The 22,188-nt window shown below is 44.0% G+C and overlaps 1 protein-coding gene across 2 annotated transcripts in view; it reads left to right on the top strand.

Moving 5' to 3' along the window:
• ccser2a (coiled-coil serine-rich protein 2a) overlaps window positions 1-19,284 on the top strand; it is a 115,751-nt gene extending 96,467 nt beyond the window's left edge. The window contains exon 10 of one of the 2 annotated variants that reach the window (XM_080740440.1): window positions 14,980-19,284. In XM_080740440.1, coding sequence (XP_080596566.1) covers window positions 14,980-15,720 — 741 coding nt within the window. In that variant the 3' untranslated portion in view covers window positions 15,721-19,284. The remainder of the gene's footprint in view (window positions 1-14,979) is intronic. The other variant, XM_080740441.1, reaches the window with a different exon arrangement.
• Window positions 19,285-22,188: the final 2,904 nt, after the last annotated feature.

Raw genomic sequence — 22,188 nt, 5'->3', positions numbered from 1 at the left:
CTCTCTCTCTCTCTCTCTCTCTCTCTCTCTCTCTCTCTCTCTCTCTCTCTCTCTCTGTCTGTCGTCTTTCTCCGCACTTTCTCTCTACCTCGTCTGTCTCTTCTTCTGTGTAAACGTGTCTCTCGTGCTCTCTCTCTCCTCTCCCTCTGCCTCCCCGTGCATAATGCCTGTGGCAAGGAGTGGAAACCCTAGTACAGTACTTCACTGACAGAGCGTGGTACAGTAACCCTTTCTTTAACACGCCACCTCCCCCTACCCCCCCCTACCCCCTCACCCCAACACCACTTGCATGCTGGGGTGGGGGTTAGCATGATGTGATGTGCTAGCATGTACATTGTCCACTTGCATGCTTTGCACTGGGTGTGCGGTGGGCTTGTTGCTGTGGAGGTGTTGTTATTGAGTTTGTGACCTTGTGTAGCTACACTCGCTGCATTGATTCGAGTGAGTCCACTCTTCCTGGGGAAGACAGTATGAGGTCACCGCCATGTTTTATTTTTTGTTATTTTTCTTTCTTTCTTTGTTGCCTGTTGTTTGGTTGCTGTGACCTCGCTAAAGCCTTCATATATTTCATAAATGTACCTTTTTTTTTCTCTACAGTTTGTCAGGTTTTGAAAAATAGGTCTGAGATTGTTGTTGTTATGTGGTGTTCGTAGTGTATGTTTGCAGTTTTTGGTTGTTGTTTTTCTACTTAGTTTGGTTCCTTTCGTTTTTTTTTTTGTGCCTTTATTTTCAGTTTTTACCGGTGTCTATTTTTTTGTTGTTCCCTGCTATCAAACAAAGAGTTTATGAATTGCCGTGCATGCGCTGATATATTCCTTATTAAACATATTTCCATTCACAGGGCAGGTGGTATATCACCCTAGGTGTTTTGCACTTTGCGAACAACTCAGCGGAATTGCATCGGAAGGCATAAAGTTTACGAATGACCCCCTGTTATTGTATCTGAAAGCGTATTACCGGCGCCCTGAGCTATGGCCTTCATTCTAACTCTGCCATCACAAGCAGTTTAGCACGGCGAGCAGACAAATGTGAGCAATCTCGGCGCTCCGCCCTCGCCCCCTCTGGCTCTATCCATGACGCTTAAATTCACTCGCAATCGCAATTACCATTTCCACAACAGATGATATAAGATAATGCTATTAAGTCTAAATGTGCACCCAAATAGACGTGGCACTACACTGCCACTCTCATCTGTGTAGCCTATGTAAACTTGTACTGTATGTGTTTATAATCCTAGATATAAATGACGGTAATTCTCTCTCTTAACCAGGCTCTTTCCTGAAGGTATTGTTTGCTAAATATGTGCTATAATTAGCGTTGCGTTTCTATTCTGAGAGTCAGGCTGTGGAAGAAATGTATTATGATGGCCTCTGACACTTTCCTGATGCAGTGGCCGCAGTGTTGATTTCGTCGACTAAAACTATGACGAAAAATATTTGTCCATTGTGTTTTTTTTCAATGACGAAAACTAAATAAAAACTAAGCTGTGATGACTAAAACTAAGACTAAATATATTGACAATTTCGTCAACAAAATAAAAACTAGACTAAAACGTTAGAGAGGGACTAGTGGACTAGTGTTTGGTTGCTCACAGGTGCTCTAGTGTTTGGTTGCTCTCAAAAAAGACTATGACTATGACTAAAACTAGATAAAATTGTGCTGTCAAAAACAACACTGCGTGGACGCGTATTGACATCTCTCTGTGTTTGTTGATTATACTGACAGTTATGTCTCTCGTTGGTGAACTGAGACATCAAGTTCTTGTCAATGCACTGGAAAGGCCTAAACCAGGGGTCTTCAACAGGGGTCCGGGACCCCTAGGGGGTCCTCAGAGTTACTACAGGGGGTAGTATCCTTTTTATTATACATATTTTCGGCAAAGAGGTTTGGTATAGAGGGGAAAAAGAGCAAACTAAGTGTAGAGTAAAAGGTCAAGTTTATTAAGTATTGACCGTTGAAGTGGTTAGATATATCTGAAAACACAAATTGACATGAATCCAAAATACACTGATGATTGTGCTGTCAAACGATGAAACTACATTATATGGAATCTATGAAAAGGTTGTGGGGGGGGTCCCTGCTTCATCTCTCTCTCAACTAAGGGGTCCTTGGACTGAAAACGTTGAAGACCCCTGGCCTAAACAATTGTTGCAGCAATGAGTCTCTGAGGACAGTACACCTTGTTGTACCATGACTCCGTAGAATCACCCTCAATCAACCAGGAGTCACTGCAATGCATATCACCTTCAGTGTATTAAAAATGTATACTGATGTAGCCCTGATGGGAAACCCATAGGTCTAAAGTCCTGTTTATTTGCTTAAAGTAAGCAGTCAAATAGAAATCATTTAGTAGTTCATAATCTAAGCCTAAGTAAAACTTTAAAAGGTTGGTTTAATTCATATTAAAACGTTAGGCTAAATTAAATAAATAGGTTGTTAATTTACACTTATTTGCCATGTTAAAATGTTCACTCAGACTTGACTGTCATTGGTTATGGGGTGGGACATTCAAGTGGATTGACAAGGGAATGTGTGGAGAGAGGGGAGGAGTCAAGGGAAGAGAGAGGAGAGAGGAGGAAGTGAATGAGAGTGGAATGAAAAGAAAACGTTTTTGAGGACATTTTCTGTTGTTAAAAATAATCGTTTTTGGTAAAGAACATTTTTGCTTGTCAAGAGTATTGACAAGAGTCATATTCTGTTGTTTGAGTGAGTAATAGCAAGACAGAGTGTAAAGCTATTTTTCAGTGTAAACAATTTGGCCCTGTTTTGCTAAGTGGCTAACTGGAGTCAAGGACTAGCATTCATTCTTTAGCCTGCTACTAGCTAACAGCTACTGGACCTAAAGACTGTCATCCTTGCTGAGGGGTGTTGGAATGATGGACTGGGAGCTCCAGGTAGTCTGAGGAAGAAGAGGTTCTACTGAGCTGTGTTGCAATTCTGGACTGTGAGCTCCAGGTTGTCTGAAGAAGAAGTGGTTCTGCTAGCTGTGGAGTCATCATCTTTTCATCTCTTCAGCTATCTCCCCTGCTGAGTGACTATTGCCATCCTATTGAAGACAGAGGTATCATCTACTGCCACATCACCCCAACATCAACAGGCCTGCAACGTTTGTTATTTTGTGTGTCTGTGTGGATGTGTGTGTGGGCCCACATTTTGATGGTATCTGTATACATTTTATGTTAAGGTGACTACAGTGTGTTTGGTTCATTTCATAATTTAGATACAGGGCCTACAGGGAAGGTTTTAGTTTTACTATTTTCTTTTGAATATTTTTGGCTTCTTTTAAAGGGCTATACTGTAGATTTATTTTTGTTTAAAGTCAATATATTTGAGTAACACTGGTTAGAGGTTCATAATTTAAAGTGTACTACCAGTAGACCAATTTATTAGTTATAGGAAATGTTTCATGTTTAATACTGTCCGTTCATTCGGTTGACAAAAGTATTAACCCTTTATTGTCAGTTGGGGCTATTCATAATTCTGAACAAATCATTTCAGTAAAGCGTTTGTTTTTTATACATGCAGTGTCTGGAAGCACTTATTTACAGGTTGTGTTTGAATTTCATCACACACTACAGAGTTTGAGTAAAGGTAACACTTTAACTCAGGATATAAGAACTCAGAACGTCTCATCTTTTTTATACTGGTGTTAGTACCGTCCAGGGTGAGGCGCTACATAAATGGAGGCACTGCTGAGATCATTAAATTGTTTGATAATACTTTGATTATAAAACCAGACACTGCATTTCAAGTATTAAGGGAAACTAAACGCTAACACAGAGATTATAGAAATTTAAAATAAACTGCAGCAACTTGGTACTTCAAGAAGATGGCACAGCTCCTCCACTGGTGCAAAGGAGAGGGGATTAACCCTGAACACGCTATTCTTGTCAAAGATGTTCCAGAAGATACAGAAATCACTTTAATAGAAAGCACCTTGGAAACTATCAAAGCCCTTGGTCGTGTAAAAGTGAGGGGGAGGATGTATGACGCTCAATATCAAAACTTAACTGTATTATGTGAGTGTCGTGAAAAGGTGGACACCAAGGCCATTCCTTTGGATGTATTGCCAGAGGGAGGTGGAGAACCCTGGAGAATCTTTGGACAGGACCTTGGATCTCAGGCGTCTGCCCCAGAAGAACAGAATGAAAACACTGCAGGTGTTGTGACTAGCCCCCTACAAGCAAGTTCACCTGAAGCCATCATCCGAGCGATTGGGGAGCTGATGGATAAGACGGCAAAGCCCCCCAGCGACAGTAATCATTATAGAAGACTGCGAACATTTTCTGGCATCATCCCCACACCAGCTGGAGAAGAACAGCTTGACAGCTGGATAGAACAGGCTCGTTTCATGGTGGAGGAATGGGATGGCTCAGTCAAAGAGAAGCGGATGAGAGTCCTGGAGAGTTTAAAGGGACCTGCTCTGGAAATCATACAGGCTGTTCGATTTAACAATCCAGGTGCCACTCCTTTGGAGTACATTGAGGTCGTTGAGAACACATTTGGAACACCAGAAACAGGAGAAGAACTCTACTTTGCATTCAGACAATTGAGCCAACGCCCAGGGGAAACCCTGTCCCAATTTCTGAGAAGAATGGAGAGCGTCTTGAAGAAGTTGGTGCAGAAAGGAGGTCTTCTGCCTGCCAAGGCTAATCAATCACGCCTAGATCAGCTTATTAAAGGAGCCACCGGATCGGACATGATGATGCTCAACCTCAGACTCAGAGAGCGAAGGCACACCCCCCCTACATTCTTACAGCTGCTGAATGAGATACGCAGTGAAGAAGAATACGAAATCTCCAGACAAAAACTGAATCCTGCTAGAAAGTCAGTTCATGTAAAGGCTGTTGTGCCAAAGGAGGAGACTGAAATAAGTGAACTCAAGGCCCAAATGAAAGAGTTGAAGTCACAAGTTAAAGAGCTCACGAAACTGTCATCAGCCCAGTTTACACCTGTACCAGAACCAAGGCCAGCCCTTAGCACTGATAGTGAATCTTCAGAAAATCAAGATGTCATGGTTTTGAAGAGGGACATGGAAGAACTGAGAAGACAGTTCACAGTTATGGCGGTTAAGCCAGTTAAAGTCTCTGAACAGTCAGCCCCCAAAGAACCTATGTCTGCCCACACTCAGCAGAAACCACCACAAAGAGTCTCTCGTGACATGTTTTGCTATCGATGTGGTGAAGATGGGCACACTTCACCAAAGTGCACAGCTCCCGAGAACCCTCAAAAGGTCATCACAAAGCTCATTCGTTCACAGCAAGCAGCTCGGAGAGACACAAACTCACAAAATGTCAATGTAAAGAAAAGTACAGTGAAAGTTCAAACTGACAATATACCAGCAGGACTGATCGGACCACCATCTACTGTCCCTGTTAAAGTTGATGGGAAAACATGTACCGCTCTCCTCGACAGTGGTTCACAGGTGACCCTTATATTTGACAGTTGGTATGAAAGAAACCTGGCTCATGTACCATTGCAGCCTGTGAGTGGATTGGCCATTTGGGGTCTGAGTGACTCTGAGGACAGCTATCCATACAGAGGTTACATTCAAGTGGATTTGGAGCTCCCAGACATGTTATCTGGTTATTCAAAAGCTGTTTCTGTCCTTGCCCTGGTCTGCCCTGACACTCGCTGTACAGACAACGTTCCTGTTCTCATCGGCACAAATGTGAGTAGGATTCGTCCATGCACTCCTCTTAAAGAAGCCGCTGGGAAGGAACCCATCCATTCACTGAGAGTGAGCACTTCCGATCAACAGTTACCTACACAAGCTGACCCTGGCGATGACGTTGTTCTACTGTCCCTGTTAAAGTTGATGGGAAAACATGTACCGCTCTCCTCGACAGTGGTTCACAGGTGACCCTTATATTTGACAGTTGGTATGAAAGAAACCTGGCTCATGTACCATTGCAGCCTGTGAGTGGATTGGCCATTTGGGGTCTGAGTGACTCTGAGGACAGCTATCCATACAGAGGTTACATTCAAGTGGATTTGGAGCTCCCAGACATGTTATCTGGTTATTCAAAAGCTGTTTCTGTCCTTGCCCTGGTCTGCCCTGACACTCGCTGTACAGACAACGTTCCTGTTCTCATCGGCACAAATGTGAGTAGGATTCGTCCATGCACTCCTCTTAAAGAAGCCGCTGGGAAGGAACCCATCCATTCACTGAGAGTGAGCACTTCCGATCAACAGTTACCTACACAAGCTGACCCTGGCGATGACGTTGTTGCTGATATACGATGGTCAGGTCCTGGTCCCCTTATTATTCCAGGTGCCAGTGAGCACATAGCAGTCTGCAATGTTATGGAGAGGCGAGCAATAGGAAAGACTATCCTCATCACCCAACGCTCTCCTACTCCAGCTCTCCCCACAAGTGTGCTGGTTCAGCCAACTGTTTTGTTCTCATCTGCCCTGGATAAGAGCAAGTTCCTTGTCATGCTACGTAATGAGTCTCTCAAGGACACTGCCATCCCAGCAGGCACAGTGATTGCCCAACTGCTCGTTGCTGACACAGCAATTGTGGTCCAGAGTTCTGGGAAAATGTCTAGTGCCAAGATCGATCCAGAGCTTTTTGATTTTGGAGATTCTACCGTTCCAAAAGAATGGAAAGACCGACTGTTACTAAAGTTGTCAGAAAGAGCAAATGTATTCTCTATTGATGAATGGGATGTTGGACTTGCAAAAGAAGTGGAACATCACATACGTCTTACAGACAACAAAGCATTCAGAGAGCGATCCCGACGTATTGCACCTGCTGATTTTGATGACCTGCGTCGCCACCTTCAGGGGTTGTTGGCTGCAGGGATTATTAAAGAGTCCAGAAGTCCCTATGCGTCACCGATTGTCATTGCCAGAAAGAAATCTGGACAACTGCGCATGTGTGTGGACTACAGAACCCTGAACCGCAGAACCATTGCTGATCAGTATGCAGTGCCGCGGATTAACGAGGCATTAGACTGTCTCACGGGGAGCAAGTGGTTTTCAGTGTTGGACCTGCGCAGTGGGTATTACCAGATTCCGATGGCTGAAGAGGACAAAGAGAAAACTGCGTTCATTTGTCCACTGGGATTCTTCCAGTTTGAGAGAATGCCGCAGGGAATCACCGGGGCTCCGGCGACCTTTCAACGGCTTATGGAGAAGTCCGTTGGAGATATGCATCTTTTGGAAGTTATCGTCTATTTAGATGACATAATTGTGTTCGGGAAAACTTTGGAGGAGCACGAGGAACGTCTCCTCAAAGTTCTTGACCGACTGGAAGAGGTTGGACTGAAGTTGTCGATCAACAAATGTCAGTTCTGCCAACCAAAAGTGACATATGTGGGACACATTGTGTCAGAGCAAGGAATTGCAACAGATCCCTGCAAAGTGGAGGCAGTGGCACATTGGAAGGAACCCACTGATCTACAGTCCTTACAGTCCTTTTTGGGCTTCTGTGGGTATTATCGTCGGTTCATAAAGAACTATTCTATCATCGTCAAACCTCTCACTGAATTAACCAAGGGATACCCCCCGACTCAGAAAGGAAAGAAAGGAAGAAAGCCTATGAAACAAGCAGAGAAGTCCTATTACAAGGTGGGGGAACCCTTTGGTGACCGGTGGGACCAGTCTTGCACTGAAGCTTTCAAGAACATCATCCACTGTCTCACACATGCACCTGTGTTAGCTTTTGCTGATCCTAGTAAGCCCTATGTTTTGCACACAGATGCTAGCCTACAAGGTTTGGGAGCTGTGCTAAACCAGGAGTACCCGGAGGGGTTGAGACCAGTGGCTTTTGCAAGCAGAAAACTCAACACTGCGGAAAAGAACTATCCAGTCCACCAACTTGAGTATCTGGCATTGAAATGGGCAGTGTTGGACAAGTTTCACGATTATCTGTACGGAGCAAGCTTCACTGTGAGGACGGATAACAATCCACTCACGTACATCCTAACCACAGCCAAGTTAAATGCTGCTGGACATCGTTGGCTCGCTGCTCTTGCCACTTATAACTTCACGATCCAGTACAGACCTGGAAGCAGCAATATCGATGCAGACTCCCTGTCACGTAACATGTTCTCTAAAGAGCTGGGTGAATGGCAAGATATTCCACCTGAGAGCGTCAAAGCCCTATGTAAGCCTGTTCACTGCAAAACATCCCAGAAGCAGATCTCAAATTGTGCAGAGGTTTTAGGTGCTTCTCCTGATGGCATTCCGGAGTGTTATGCTTATCCAACACGGTTGGATGTCGGATGCCTGGAGCAAATCAGCAAAGAGGATCTTGTCAAAGCCCAAGACAATGACTCAATTATCTTCCCCATCAAGCAAGCAGTCAGAGATGGACGCTCACCTGCGGGGATAAAGGGCGAGAGTCAGGAGAGCATGCTGCTAAGGAGGGAAGCACCTAAGTTACAGATTGAGGAAAAAGTACTAGTCAGAGTAATACAGCGACCATATGGTACTGGAGTACACCAGCTCGTCCTTCCTAGGGTGTACATTCCCATGATTCTCAAGTCTCTTCATGACGAGTGTGGACATTTGGGGGTGGAAAAGACAACAGAACTCATTCGAGACAGATACTACTGGCCCAAGATGGGTACAGAAATTGAACAATATGTCAAGAACTGCGGCAGATGTATCACACGTAAGACTCCACCACAGAGAGCTGCCCCTTTGAATCAAATCACAAGCAAGGGCCCCCTCGATCTAGTGTGCATTGATTTCTTGTCACTTGAACCAGATTCACAAGGATTTGCCAACATACTCGTGGTGACGGACCATTTCACCCGTTATGCCCAAGCTTTTCCTTCAAAAGACCAAAAGGCATCAACAGTTGCCAAAATCCTGTGTGAAAAGTACTTTGTGCACTACGGACTTCCTGCTCGGATTCACTCCGATCAGGGCCGTGACTTCGAGAGTCAACTGATTAAAGATCTTCTACAAATGCTGGGAATCCGCAAGTCTCGAACAACACCTTACCACCCCCAGGGAGATCCACAACCCGAGAGGTTTAATCGTACACTCCTGTCTATGCTGGGGACACTGGATCCGAGACAGAAGCAGAAGTGGAGTCAAAAAATCAGTCAGCTGGTGCACGCGTATAACTGCACACGTAATGAGGCAACGCGTCATTCCCCTTACCTGTTGATGTTCGGTAGGGAAGCGCGTTTACCAGTGGACCTCTGCTTTGGAGTATCTCCTGAGGGGGGAAAGGACAAGGACTACCAGAGGTATGTCACGACACTGAGATCAGACCTCCATAAAGCCTATCAGTTAGCTACGGACGCTGCTGATAAACTCCACCAACGGAACAAGAGAGCACATGACAAGCTAGTGAAAGATCAAGTCTTAGAAGAAGGCGACAGAGTGTTGCTCAGGAATTTTGGCATTAAAGGCAAGCACAAGTTACAAGATAAGTGGAGACCTACTCCTTATATTGTGATCGGCAAGATGCCAAACCTGCCTGTCTATCAGGTAAAGCCAGAGAAAGTAACTGGACCTGTTAAAACAGTGCACAGAAACCATTTATTGCCCATTGGATATTTAGTACGGATACCAATGGACACTGACCAACCAGACATGCCACAAAGGCGTGTGACCAGGTTTCAACGGAAGGAAATGGAACAACAATCAGGTCACAGCACAAGGCCTGATCAAGAAAGTGATGCCATATCATCAGAGGACTCTGACGTCGACTTAACTCAACCAACTCAACCACCCCGTCAGGACTGGAGGGAACTTCTGCTACATTCTGAATTGGGCACAGGAAGACAAGAGGCAGCTCCTGAGGAAACTGCTGCGGGCTTGTCTGTTTCAGAAACAGAGGAAGTTGTAGTAACTCAAGACATCAACAATGTGGAACTTGTTTCAGATGAAGAGCAGACAAACACAGAAGAAACTGCTGCAGCCTTGTCTGTATCAGACAGGGAGGAAGTGGGAGCAACGCCAGACATTAACAATGTGGAACTAGTTTCAGATGAGGATCAATCACCTGTTCAAGAGCCTGTTACAGAACTAGGTTCAAGAAGAGGAGCGGAGGTTGATGACTCTGGCTTAACTGTTGAAGAACCTGATACTAAAAGGTCTCCGAGGGCAAAGAGGCCAGTTGTCCGTTTGAGCTACGATGAGCTTGGAAAACCCACCGATCAGCCATTGGATATACTGAGCCGAGAAGTATTCTTGGGAAATGGAACTGAAGAGATGCAAGATGTCCTATGCCCAAGTTGCTGCAGTGTAAAATCCTTTACAATTAGTTAAAAGCTATACAGTTTGATCGGGGGCTCAAACATTTTCAGAGGGGGGAAGGTGTAGCCCTGATGGGAAACCCATAGGTCTAAAGTCCTGTTTATTTGCTTAAAGTAAGCAGTCAAATAGAAATCATTTAGTAGTTCATAATCTAAGCCTAAGTAAAACTTTAAAAGGTTGGTTTAATTCATATTAAAACGTTAGGCTAAATTAAATAAATAGGTTGTTAATTTACACTTATTTGCCATGTTAAAATGTTCACTCAGACTTGACTGTCATTGGTTATGGGGTGGGACATTCAAGTGGATTGACAAGGGAATGTGTGGAGAGAGGGGAGGAGTCAAGGGAAGAGAGAGGAGAGAGGAGGAAGTGAATGAGAGTGGAATGAAAAGAAAACGTTTTTGAGGACATTTTCTGTTGTTAAAAATAATCGTTTTTGGTAAAGAACATTTTTGCTTGTCAAGAGTATTGACAAGAGTCATATTCTGTTGTTTGAGTGAGTAATAGCAAGACAGAGTGTAAAGCTATTTTTCAGTGTAAACAATTTGGCCCTGTTTTGCTAAGTGGCTAACTGGAGTCAAGGACTAGCATTCATTCTTTAGCCTGCTACTAGCTAACAGCTACTGGACCTAAAGACTGTCATCCTTGCTGAGGGGTGTTGGAATGATGGACTGGGAGCTCCAGGTAGTCTGAGGAAGAAGAGGTTCTACTGAGCTGTGTTGCAATTCTGGACTGTGAGCTCCAGGTTGTCTGAAGAAGAAGTGGTTCTGCTAGCTGTGGAGTCATCATCTTTTCATCTCTTCAGCTATCTCCCCTGCTGAGTGACTATTGCCATCCTATTGAAGACAGAGGTATCATCTACTGCCACATCACCCCAACATCAACAGGCCTGCAACGTTTGTTATTTTGTGTGTCTGTGTGGATGTGTGTGTGGGCCCACATTTTGATGGTATCTGTATACATTTTATGTTAAGGTGACTACAGTGTGTTTGGTTCATTTCATAATTTAGATACAGGGCCTACAGGGAAGGTTTTAGTTTTACTATTTTCTTTTGAATATTTTTGGCTTCTTTTAAAGGGCTATACTGTAGATTTATTTTTGTTTAAAGTCAATATATTTGAGTAACACTGGTTAGAGGTTCATAATTTAAAGTGTACTACCAGTAGACCAATTTATTAGTTATAGGAAATGTTTCATGTTTAATACTGTCCGTTCATTCGGTTGACAAAAGTATTAACCCTTTATTGTCAGTTGGGGCTATTCATAATTCTGAACAAATCATTTCAGTAAAGCGTTTGTTTTTTATACATGCAGTGTCTGGAAGCACTTATTTACAGGTTGTGTTTGAATTTCATCACACACTACAGAGTTTGAGTAAAGGTAACACTTTAACTCAGGATATAAGAACTCAGAACGTCTCATCTTTTTTATACTGGTGTTAGTACCGTCCAGGGTGAGGCGCTACACTGATATGAATTCACTGTGAAAAGCTCTTTAAAACCCATTTAGAACGGGTACACATTATGGTGTATTATTATTTTATGCTTTAACTATTAAAAAATAGCAGATATACAAGCTCACAGCGCGGCACTCGGTGCCGCGCTGCGAGCTTGTAGATCTGCTATTTTTGAAAAATCGTGAACATTTGAATTTTGACCCGATTCTATAAGTGTCTTTTGAATCCTTCTAAGGTTTTTTGAAAAACCTATGTTTCTATGTCAGCAATCTGGCCAGCCATCGTCAAAGAAAAGGTCCTTTTCACTCAACTGGAGCTCAGTTAGTCTGTTCTTGAGAGACCACTATGTCAGTGATTCTCAATTCTTTTTCATGTGAAGGACCCCCAACGTGATATGTATTTGGCCACGGACCCCCATCTCAAAATATCTAGTTCCAGGGACCACCCAGAAGCAAAATTTGAGTTGCAAACGTTCGCTTTAAAAATACATATATTCAAAGATTTGCACACATTTTCTTTTTCAAAAATAGCAGATCTACAAGCTCACAGCGCGGCACTCGGTCCTAGGCCTAAATGGGTTAAGAATTACTCATATAGCCATGGGCTTTTCAAATACAGTACAGTATCTGCAAGGAAGTGCTTTGTTCAAAAGCGAGATGTTATACCAGTACAGTACACAGTAAAATCCTCCGTGTTCATTTAACTCTGAGAGTGTAGAAATGTGACCTTAATGTTTAAATTAACACTGATGACTTTACAGTGTATACGTTGCTGCAGATTATGTTTATGCTGATTCCCTGAAAATTATCCAGCAAAATTTCCTCTGTCACCATTTCTCATCTCCTCCGTGTAATTCTCCGTGGAACTCTGTAATCACATATTCATAACTTGGGGACAAATGATTCTCTATGGTTTTTGGTTATGAATGACAAAAGCTGTTCTCCCTATCACAGACAGAGCTGTCATGGCTCTTATTGGGATGATGGATTTTAGAGCTATATTTCAGTGACGTATCCTTTCGAAGTCTTTTAATAATTTGTAATGTAATCTCTGTGCTCACAGCTCTTTTCAGCACACAGACTATATTTAGCTGCATGTTGTGGCCCTGCCTCGCCCATGGCAAAACACTAGAATGTCTCTGAAGATGCCCAGTGAGAAATTAAAACCAAGACTTAGGGAAGGGTTACTGTCATAGGCTGGTGAGTGCCTGTGGTGGTGTGGAGCCAGCAGATGGCGCTATGGTCTTGTCATCCACCACCACTCCCACATACTACATGGGATTGACACAGCAGTAATGGGAGAGTAGCTAAAACCTGTTGAAATACATATCCTTTTTCTTTCTTTTTTACACGGTCTGTCTTCATTCTTAATTATGTATTCCAGTCTTTTCCTGAATCTTTTCATGTTCATTTCCTCGGTATAGGCTTTGTGGTTTGTACGCACCTGTATGAGTGCATAGCCTTTGAAGTAGCCTTTGACTTGTAATTGGAGTCAAAGCTGTAACCCTAGGGAAGAGTCTTTTTTGCAGGTATTTCAGTCCGAGTGTATCAAAAAGGCATATTATACAGTTGTCATGACTGTTGTTACACACTGTGTACCAGGAGGGACTGATGGACGGACAGACAGACAGACAGACATGACATGACATGTCCCCCCCCAATCGTCGTCGGCTAGTGCTGCCTCTGGTAGCCAGCTTATACCCAACTAGAGCTAGTTAGCACATACATCTGTGCCAGGAGCAAATATTAAAATAATAGTCCATAGCATATAGAGCTACATTATGTTCCAGACTGGCTGGATGGTGGATACCACCATGCTGAACTGGTTAATGTGAAAAACATGTTGGTCAAGTCTCCTGTATTACACATTGCACATACAGTACAGTACAGCCATAGCTATTGCAAATTACTATTATTATTAGCAATTATTATTACTTTTTAGGGTGGAGCAGCTATGCAGGAAGCATTATATTCAAGTACTTGCGCATGTACACCGTTAATGACTTACTCTACCAACCTACCCCAGAGCAATATTGGCAATAAATGTAATGTTGTGTATCTTGTTAAAAAAATAGAAATGCCCCCAAAACAAATAAACTACAAATTCCATTGCCAAAATGTGTTTAATATATCGCCCATTAATATACTGCCAATATTTTTATCCTTTTATTTAACCTCCATTTAACCAGGTTTGACCCATTGAGATCACAGATTTTTTTTACGAGGGAGACCTCACCAACAATAGAGGGTATGCGCGTGACATCACTGTTGCTGGATGTTATGTGGGAACACGCCTACTGAGTGGCAAAAAACTCATTTCTGCTATTGACAGCCCATACATCCAAACAGAAAAGTCCTATCTGATTGTATTAAACAAAGTTAACTCACCAACATTGCGGCTGTACTGAAAGCTTGAATTATCCTCTTTCTATCTGCAAAGTTTTTGTTTCATAAAAATCCACCATAGGCATGTTATGAGCTACTTTCTGTCAAGACATTCTGTGCAGGTTTTTATTTTTCCAAGTGTAAGAGTTTGGAAGCACTCGTTTTCAACAACACAACATCCTGCTGCCTCCTGCATTATGTGCAAATTAGAAACAGGTGGTATGCAGGGCCGTTGAGTGATTTGCAACTAGCACTTCCAAACTCCAATGCTCCATGCTGCTCAATGTTTTGCCACTCAGTCTAGATTAGGGGGGCGGGTCCCAGTGGACGTGCATACCCTCTATTGTAGCAACACAAAGCTCAACAATAAATCCCTGCATGCATGTGACACACAGTGGTCCATCATACCATGTGCAGTAGCAGTAGCTGTAGTCCTTCACGAATAATGACTTACTGTACCAAGCTCCCCCAGAGGCAGCAGACATCTCAGGTCTAAGACATGTCTTTGAGGACCCTGTAAAGCAGCGACCAACATCTAAGACCCAGAACCCAGACACGCAGCCAGCCAGGTTATCACTGCGTGCCTGTCTGACTCAAGGGCTATGTATCCGCACCTCTCATTCGGGGTAGGTAGGTTGTGACTGGCTGCCAATGCTACGAAAGGAAAAAATATTGTAAGTCAAATCAAAGACGGAAGCGTTTTCCTTTTCTCGTTTTTATCCACTCCAAATTCAAAGGCTTGGTTTTTACCCGGATCAAAGACACTGAAAAAAAAAAGAAAAAAGAATCTGGGACATGATAAAGAGCAGCTCCAGCTCCATCTTCATTATACTTCGAATTTTTACAGCTTTTCATTTTGAAGAAACACATTTTCGGGGAAATATGATTGACATTTTCTTTTTTTCCGTCCACAGCCTCAAATACTACAGCCTTCCAGCACCTGCCTCACAGAGCACCTGCGCCAGGAAAAACTAGTAAGAACTCCCCCCACAGAGGTCCACAGTGACCCCACACCAAGCAGCGCTGGAGAGGGCGGAGCCAACCTAGACTTTGGGCAGGCATCTGGAGGCACCATGATGGATACCTCTCGCCTGGTTGGCCCTCCGGCCCCAAACCCAGATGAAATCAGCCTCCTCGTCAGCGGCCACCTCCGCCTCCATGACTACTGGGGCTCAAGGGTGCCACAGGGGGCCACTACCAGGCACCGCCCAACCTCAGCTGCTCAGTCTGGGACCAAGCCTAGTCCTCCAACCGAGATGGGGCTGGTCGCTGGCACTTCCGAAGCAGTTGCATCTGCTTGCCCCCGCGTGCTGCAGGCCCCCCGCCTCCACAGGCGAGTGTCGGTGCCAGCGCTACCACGGGGGGGCACCGGTGGCTCTGTCCCACGTAAAGCGGGGGGCTGCTCTGCGCCACCGGCTAACCTCAGGACCAAGCAGCTGCCCCCTCCCTCCAGAGGCCTGCCTTGCTTCACTGCAGGGTCTCCGGGCTGCTCTTCGCTCCCTCAGCCCCGCACAGCGTCGGGGCTCTGGAAGGATCCAGGGAGCACCAACACCACAGCCCCCAACCCAAGCCTGGAGGAGGAGTATGACCCCAGGGCAACCAGGGTCCTGTCCACCCCCAGCCTTTCACGCCTCCCCAAGCCAAAGATCATCTAAGGAGCTGCCCAAGTTCGTTCATCACAACATGAGACTGAGATCTCAGCTCTCGTTCCTCATCCAGCCCCAGACTTAATAAGGACGTGTGGTCTTTGTGTGTCGCATAAGAACATACACATAACACTGTGTGAAGGTCACACATTCACGTGGTCACACTTCAGGGACTCCCTGTGTTAGTGGCTTTGACATTGTCTAGGTCTGAAAAGCCCTGCTTTGCCGATCAGAAAGCAATATGTAGCACGGCCTCGTCTTAACCACAATTCAAAATGGTACTTTCTAAATCCACACGGTCTGCTGAAATAGTCCTAGCAGAAATTAACTTGAGGATGAACTGGGGATGATTTCCTGCTGGGAAAATCAGACGGATAAAATGTCCAGTTTATTTGCTTTGCACATTTGACACGCACATTATTGTTGTTCATCGTGAAACATGGGGTGTTACTATTCAATGTGTTACCTTTCTTTTACACGTACTATATATATACAGTATATATATATATATATATGCATTTCCCTCAAGGTTTTACCTTTCTTTTCAAATCTTTTTATTGAATTTTAACATAGAGCCCAGGGGGCGAGTATACAATTACATTCACATACAGTATGACCTGAAGGTATTGCCAGTTTATTTACACTTTAAACGGCAGATGTCAAGTCCAGTTGCCCTCACATACTGTAGGGTTGTACGTGCAGAGGTTACAGGTATGTGAACTTTGCTTTAAGCCGTGACATCATTTTGTAGGCAGAGGAGAATCTGCCACCAGAGCATTTTCTGTCCCTCGCTATTTTCAACAGATCCGATAATTCTAACACTTTCGTTTCAACAACAAAGAGAAGAAAAAGGTGTAAATAGTAAAAATAGTAAAAAGATTCACGGAAACTGGGGGCAGAAACTCTCCTCTGCCTACAAATGATGTCATACTTAACAGCCCCATAGAGCGCATGAGGAGAAAAAGGAAACCAAAATCAGTCTTTGAAGAGAGAGAGAGAGAAAGAAAGAAAGAGGGAGAATAAAAGTGACATAACTGCAAAGGTGACAGGCTGCAGATGTGTGTTTTTTTTTGTAGCCTTCCTATTCAGAAAGAAAAAAGAATGTGCTTGTGAAAGATTATTCGTCCTCATCTGTGTGCATGGCCACGAAAGAAGGACATAGGGAGAGATGAGAGGCGGAGGTGAGAGGAAAATAAAAAGGCAGCTTTTCAACTTGCTCCTTCAAGAGAGGGTTTCGTAAAGTCTGGTGCACTGTCCATTTCAATTCATGTAGCCTCAAAGTGAACCCCTGTGAACCCTGCGAGCACTTGGCATCTGTGAACTTGACTGAGTGGGCAGACCTTGTTGGAAATGGAAGAGAGATGAGAGAGGCCTATTATAGTGGAATGAAGTGGAGTAGCCATCAGGTGGTGGTGGTCTTGGAGATACTTTGGAGAAGTGGGAGGTTAGATAGGAATTAGCTTTCATTATGTGCCAAGAAAGAGTAGCCGGAAAGCATGCACACATGCATATTGTAGGTCTGTGCAGACAGAAATGCAGGAAATAATTCTACACACAAAGGTCCTTGAAGTACCACACTGTCTGAAACAAAACGGCTTGTTTTGTGTTGTATCTATACTATACGTGTGTGCTTGTGTGGATTCGGTCCCGTCCCAGTGGGCTACAGTAGCTGACATTTATTTGGCTTAAGGACTTGGGAATAATACTTGGGTATTTGTGGGCCATTTTTCCTTCAGGTTAGGCAAGGGAAGCCTTAGGGCTTTGTGGTGTTTCAAGTCAAGAGATTTGTGGGGATCGGGTTTATCACTCTTTATCACTCCTCCATGGAGAGTTTCTGCCCACTGACAGCAACACTGCCCCCCTCCTCCCCTTACTGATATCTTGCCACTGTCTGGTGTACCCCTCTGGCAAGGTCCGGTCTGTTGCGTCTAATAACCATGCTTAGAAAAGAAAGACAGAGGGGTGGGTTAGAGAACGTCTCAGAGGGGGTCACGTGTGCATGCACTCACTCATGGACACACACACAACTTGCACGTGCAGCTTGGCAACTTTCGGAGGCACACACACAACTCACAGGCACATGCATTCATTCAGTAATACATCCATAGTATACTAGTAAGACACCTCAGGGTGACTTGCGACCTCAGGGTGACATGCAACCTCGCCCTTGGCCATCTGGCCAACCACAGCGTTTCTCTGACGATTCTAGTTGTCATTCTGGGGGGAGTTTGTTCATGTTTTTGTGAGGGTATCAACTCTAGGAGACACGGGGAGAACATGCAAACTCCACACAGAAAGGCCCTATCGCCAACCCCACCTAGGGTGTGGGCGCTGATGATGCGGAGGAAGGAACATGCCGCCCATATATGTCCTTAATATTGATAACATAATATCTTTAATAATGTCCTTAATATTGACAATATAGGAATCTCCATATATGGGTATAAAGCGTACTTAAGTAATGCCAAGCAGGGCCTTGGTGAGTTAGGGCCTTGGTTTGATGCCTGTGGATCTCCATATATGGGCATAAGGGGGTACCCTAACATTCTCATTTTCAGCCAGGGATTTATGACATCAGAAATCTCCATGTATGGGCATAAAAGGTTTTTTCTTTTTCTGGGAATGACCATATATGGACTTTTTATTTTATTTTGTCCTTTATTAATGACGATGATACACGAAAGAAGAAGAAGAAGAATATGTATCCATATACATACAATATATGTTATGCCCATACATGGAGATGCTCATAAAAAACTTACGTTAATTAGTAATGCCAAGCAGGGCCTTGGTGAGTTAGGGCCTTGGTTTTTGATGCCTGTGGATCTCCATATATGGGCCATATATGGTACCCTAATATTCTCATTTTCGACCTGGAATTTATGACATCAGAAATCTGTATGGACATAAAAGTTTATTTTTTATTTTTCTGGGAATGACCATATATGGACTTTTATACCCTGAGAAATCTCGTAGCTTGTCTGACTGTCAGTACAGAAAGTGATGTCACGTGACATCCTTTTTATGAGTCATTCTGTACCACATCACTGACTCACTGACATCACACTGACATCACTTCCTGTACAGACAGTCAGACAAGCTACAAGGTTTTTCAGGGTATAATGCGACCTTCGGTCGCAACAATACACATTCATGTATTGTACTGCTAACAAAACTCCTAACAAAAATAGAAACCGATCAATTCTAGGATGTAATACATAGAGTGCGTGGCTGTGTGTCTTTTAGTTTTTCTATAGAAAAATACTTTCTAAGGACCCTGGCCATAGCTCCATTATTGAGGGTTAAAGAAAAACAAGATGGTTGCCTCTAGATGAATAGGACACATGCTTGTGTGTGTGTGTCTGTGTGTGTGTGTCTGTGCATGCACGTGCCTGCATGCATGTGTCCATGTGTAATATGCGTGGTAACGATAAAGCATGTTTACCTATTCTGCGGTAAGATGGCATGCCAATCGACCCAAGCAGTCAGCAGTGCTTTGTGTAGCCAAGAAAAACCCATTTCTTTTAATGAGAAGGGAAGGGAGGGGGGTCGGATACATGGAGGGGAGGAATGCAGGGGAAAAGATGCACAATAAGATAATGGGAGTGGGCAGGGAAGAAAAGAGGACAGATGCGGTGATGAGGAGGTGAAGGCAACGCAACAAAAATGAACAGGTTGTGTGTGTGTGTGTGAATGCGTATTTAAATCTGTGTCTGCGTGTGCGCAAACATGAGAGGGATCAGATGGAGGGAGAGACAGAACATAGACTGCAGCGTGTTTATTTGTGTGTGCTGCGGTCCGGAGAATGGCCCAATCCTCACAGCGTGTCACTCACTGCTTAGTAATGCCAAGCAGGAAATCAATGCAGCCGGCTGTGTGCATCTCTCCAGACACCTATGGCTGCCAGGGTTTCTCTGTGTGTGTGTGTGGACATCCAAGACGGAGGTGTGTCTGCCCTCAGGCCAGAGGGGACACCATGCCAGGTAGAGCAGGGCTCCATCTTTCCTGCCACCACCCGCCTCTGCTCGACTCCATCTCCCAATCAATGGCTCTCTCCGTTCTGCCCAGATAAGCAGCAAAGCCACTCGGTCTCGCTAGCCTCAGCAAGCATATAAGAGTGCTCAGAATTCCTACCGCCCAGCTAAACTGGATCAATCCTAATGTGGAGTTTTGACTCACTTCGTGTTCCAATGAAGCTATAATGATACGGTTTTATTCCCATCGTGCAACCGGAAAGACGCTACCAAAGACGTTTTGTTTGAACGTTATTTCGAAGTGCATTGAACTGCACTGTGGTACTCCTTCCATATTACCTTCAAATTATTATGGTTGGTGGCTGGTTTAGTCAGTGAGTCGCAGGGAGAATCCAGCTCCCGACATGTCTAGCATATCTACTCTCCCCTCTCTCTGACCTCGCTTCCAGTCTTGACACTATAGTACTATACAACATCTAATTAAAAATACACACACACACACACACACACACACACACACACACACACACACACACACACGCACACACACAGTACCGGTATATGTAATGTAAAACGTATTTAATTGTGTTGGAGTGAAGCTGCTGATCAATTGAGACAATGTTCTCCTCCATTGCTTTATTGTGTCTCCAGGGTTTACCTACTGTAGTCTCAATTGCATTTTCCACCTAATTTACCCATATTAGCAACAGAGATCGTAGCCTACAGTCTCATGATGTAATGTAATTTTGTTGAAACTACCCCCTTTTCAAATCTCTTATGAATCAACATAATATAATTGTAATTTCAGCAATGACTGAAATCGTTTGCCTTTATGCAATGTATTTATGTATTTAAGATGTTATCCCATCCAGTGAAACGTAAAGTAGCAGGTCATATTGTCTTCACATAACATGTAAGGAACGACTTCGTTTCTGTCTCTGCATTTTTCTCTTATGTATTTTACCAGAGATGCTGTGATGCAGTATTGTTGGAAACTAACATTAACGATGTCAAAATTAAGTGTAGGTAGGTTTTGTGGCTTGTCTATATCAGCCAAGATTAAAGTAACTGCACTGTATATTGACTGATCTAATATGCAAGTGAGGAAAGAAAACGGCTTTTTATTAAATCAAAGCTAATCAGTTATGCACTTTAAACTTGATCATGTGTTGTCTGTGTCACGTGAACGCTAGAACTGGATTTGAATGCGAGTGGGGGTTCCTTTGCTTTGTACGGATTCGATTTTCTTAAATTCTCCCCTTTCCCTTCCTTCATGTCTCTGTCAGCGGGTGACACAGCCCGCCGTGCATCCTGTTGTCCCCAGAGGCTGGTATGAGACTGCAATAATAAAGTCTATTTGGGCTTATCGTTCTTTAGGGTCAGACAGGGCGCTGTCACGTTCGTCAACACGGCATACTCATATCCAGCTAGACACTGTCGGAGATGCTGATGTCTCGATGCCTCCGTCTCTCCCCTGCCACTTTAAGTAACAAACAAGCCACAGGTGTAGAAGGGACATGTTGAGCACGGACCGCTGTGACGATCAATGCCGTTCATTGTTCTGGAACATAGACATGGACGCACACAGACTCAGGCTACACATACAGAACATGCTGCTGTTGACTCCAAAGTGGTGGGTGTGCTCTCCTCGTTGTGATTACCTGCTGTTTGCTTTTTCTCTGGATGAAATAAATAAATGGTTGTGAAAAAAAGAAAAAGAATCCCTCCTGTGTAATTTTGCACTACACCCACATGATCATAACATTACTAATCAAATGCAGCTTTTTGGGACTAACAACACTACATTACTTTTCTAGCTATGTACCTGCATTTGATTTTGTCCAAGTTACGAAAGGGGGACTAAAGGCCCTTTTCCACTGGGCGCGATAACGATAAATAATATTGTTTTACAATTGAAATGGATGGTAGCGTCCACACCACAACGATAAAGCCGTCATAATGAATGTGAATGCCTTCGCCGACATATCGTTATCGCGCCCAGTGGGAAGGGGCCTTTAAAGCTACGAATCTCCAAAGGACTGTTTTTGGTCCGGGAGAAAGACTTTGTCAGAGGTGAAGGATTGAGCTTTTTGAAGGCCAGGTCCTGGCCCTTGAAGGGATATCTGAAAATGCCAGTTATCCCATTCCCAGCTGCTGTGTTGACCAGAGGTGGCCTGCATCTTTGACTAGATGAGAAAGAAAGGGCTAGAGGAAGGAGAGGGCTATAGAAAAGCAGGAAGCAAAGTCAAGCAGAAAATTAAGGTGAATGACTGCAGCGGAAACTGAAAGCGGAGGGTGAGGTGAACGGTAGTAGAAATATCCGTGGTGAAGATGTCACTGTATACCGTGGATACCACAGTCCTGTGACTAATGAGAGTTAGAATGACTCAGAGCAGATGGGTGGCTATCACAGCCTGCCAAGTGTACTGCAGTTGACCCCATCAGCTTGGAAATGTGTTGTGTAATATATATGGAAGACATATAATGGTTTAAGTTGAAACAG

The sequence above is a fragment of the Nannobrachium achirus genome (genome assembly GCF_963921795.1).
Source record: "Nannobrachium achirus genome assembly, chromosome: 13".
Classification (NCBI taxonomy): Eukaryota; Metazoa; Chordata; class Actinopteri; order Myctophiformes; family Myctophidae; genus Nannobrachium; species Nannobrachium achirus.
Note: the sequence above shows the minus strand (reverse complement) of the source record. Positions and strands in the feature narration are given on the sequence as shown.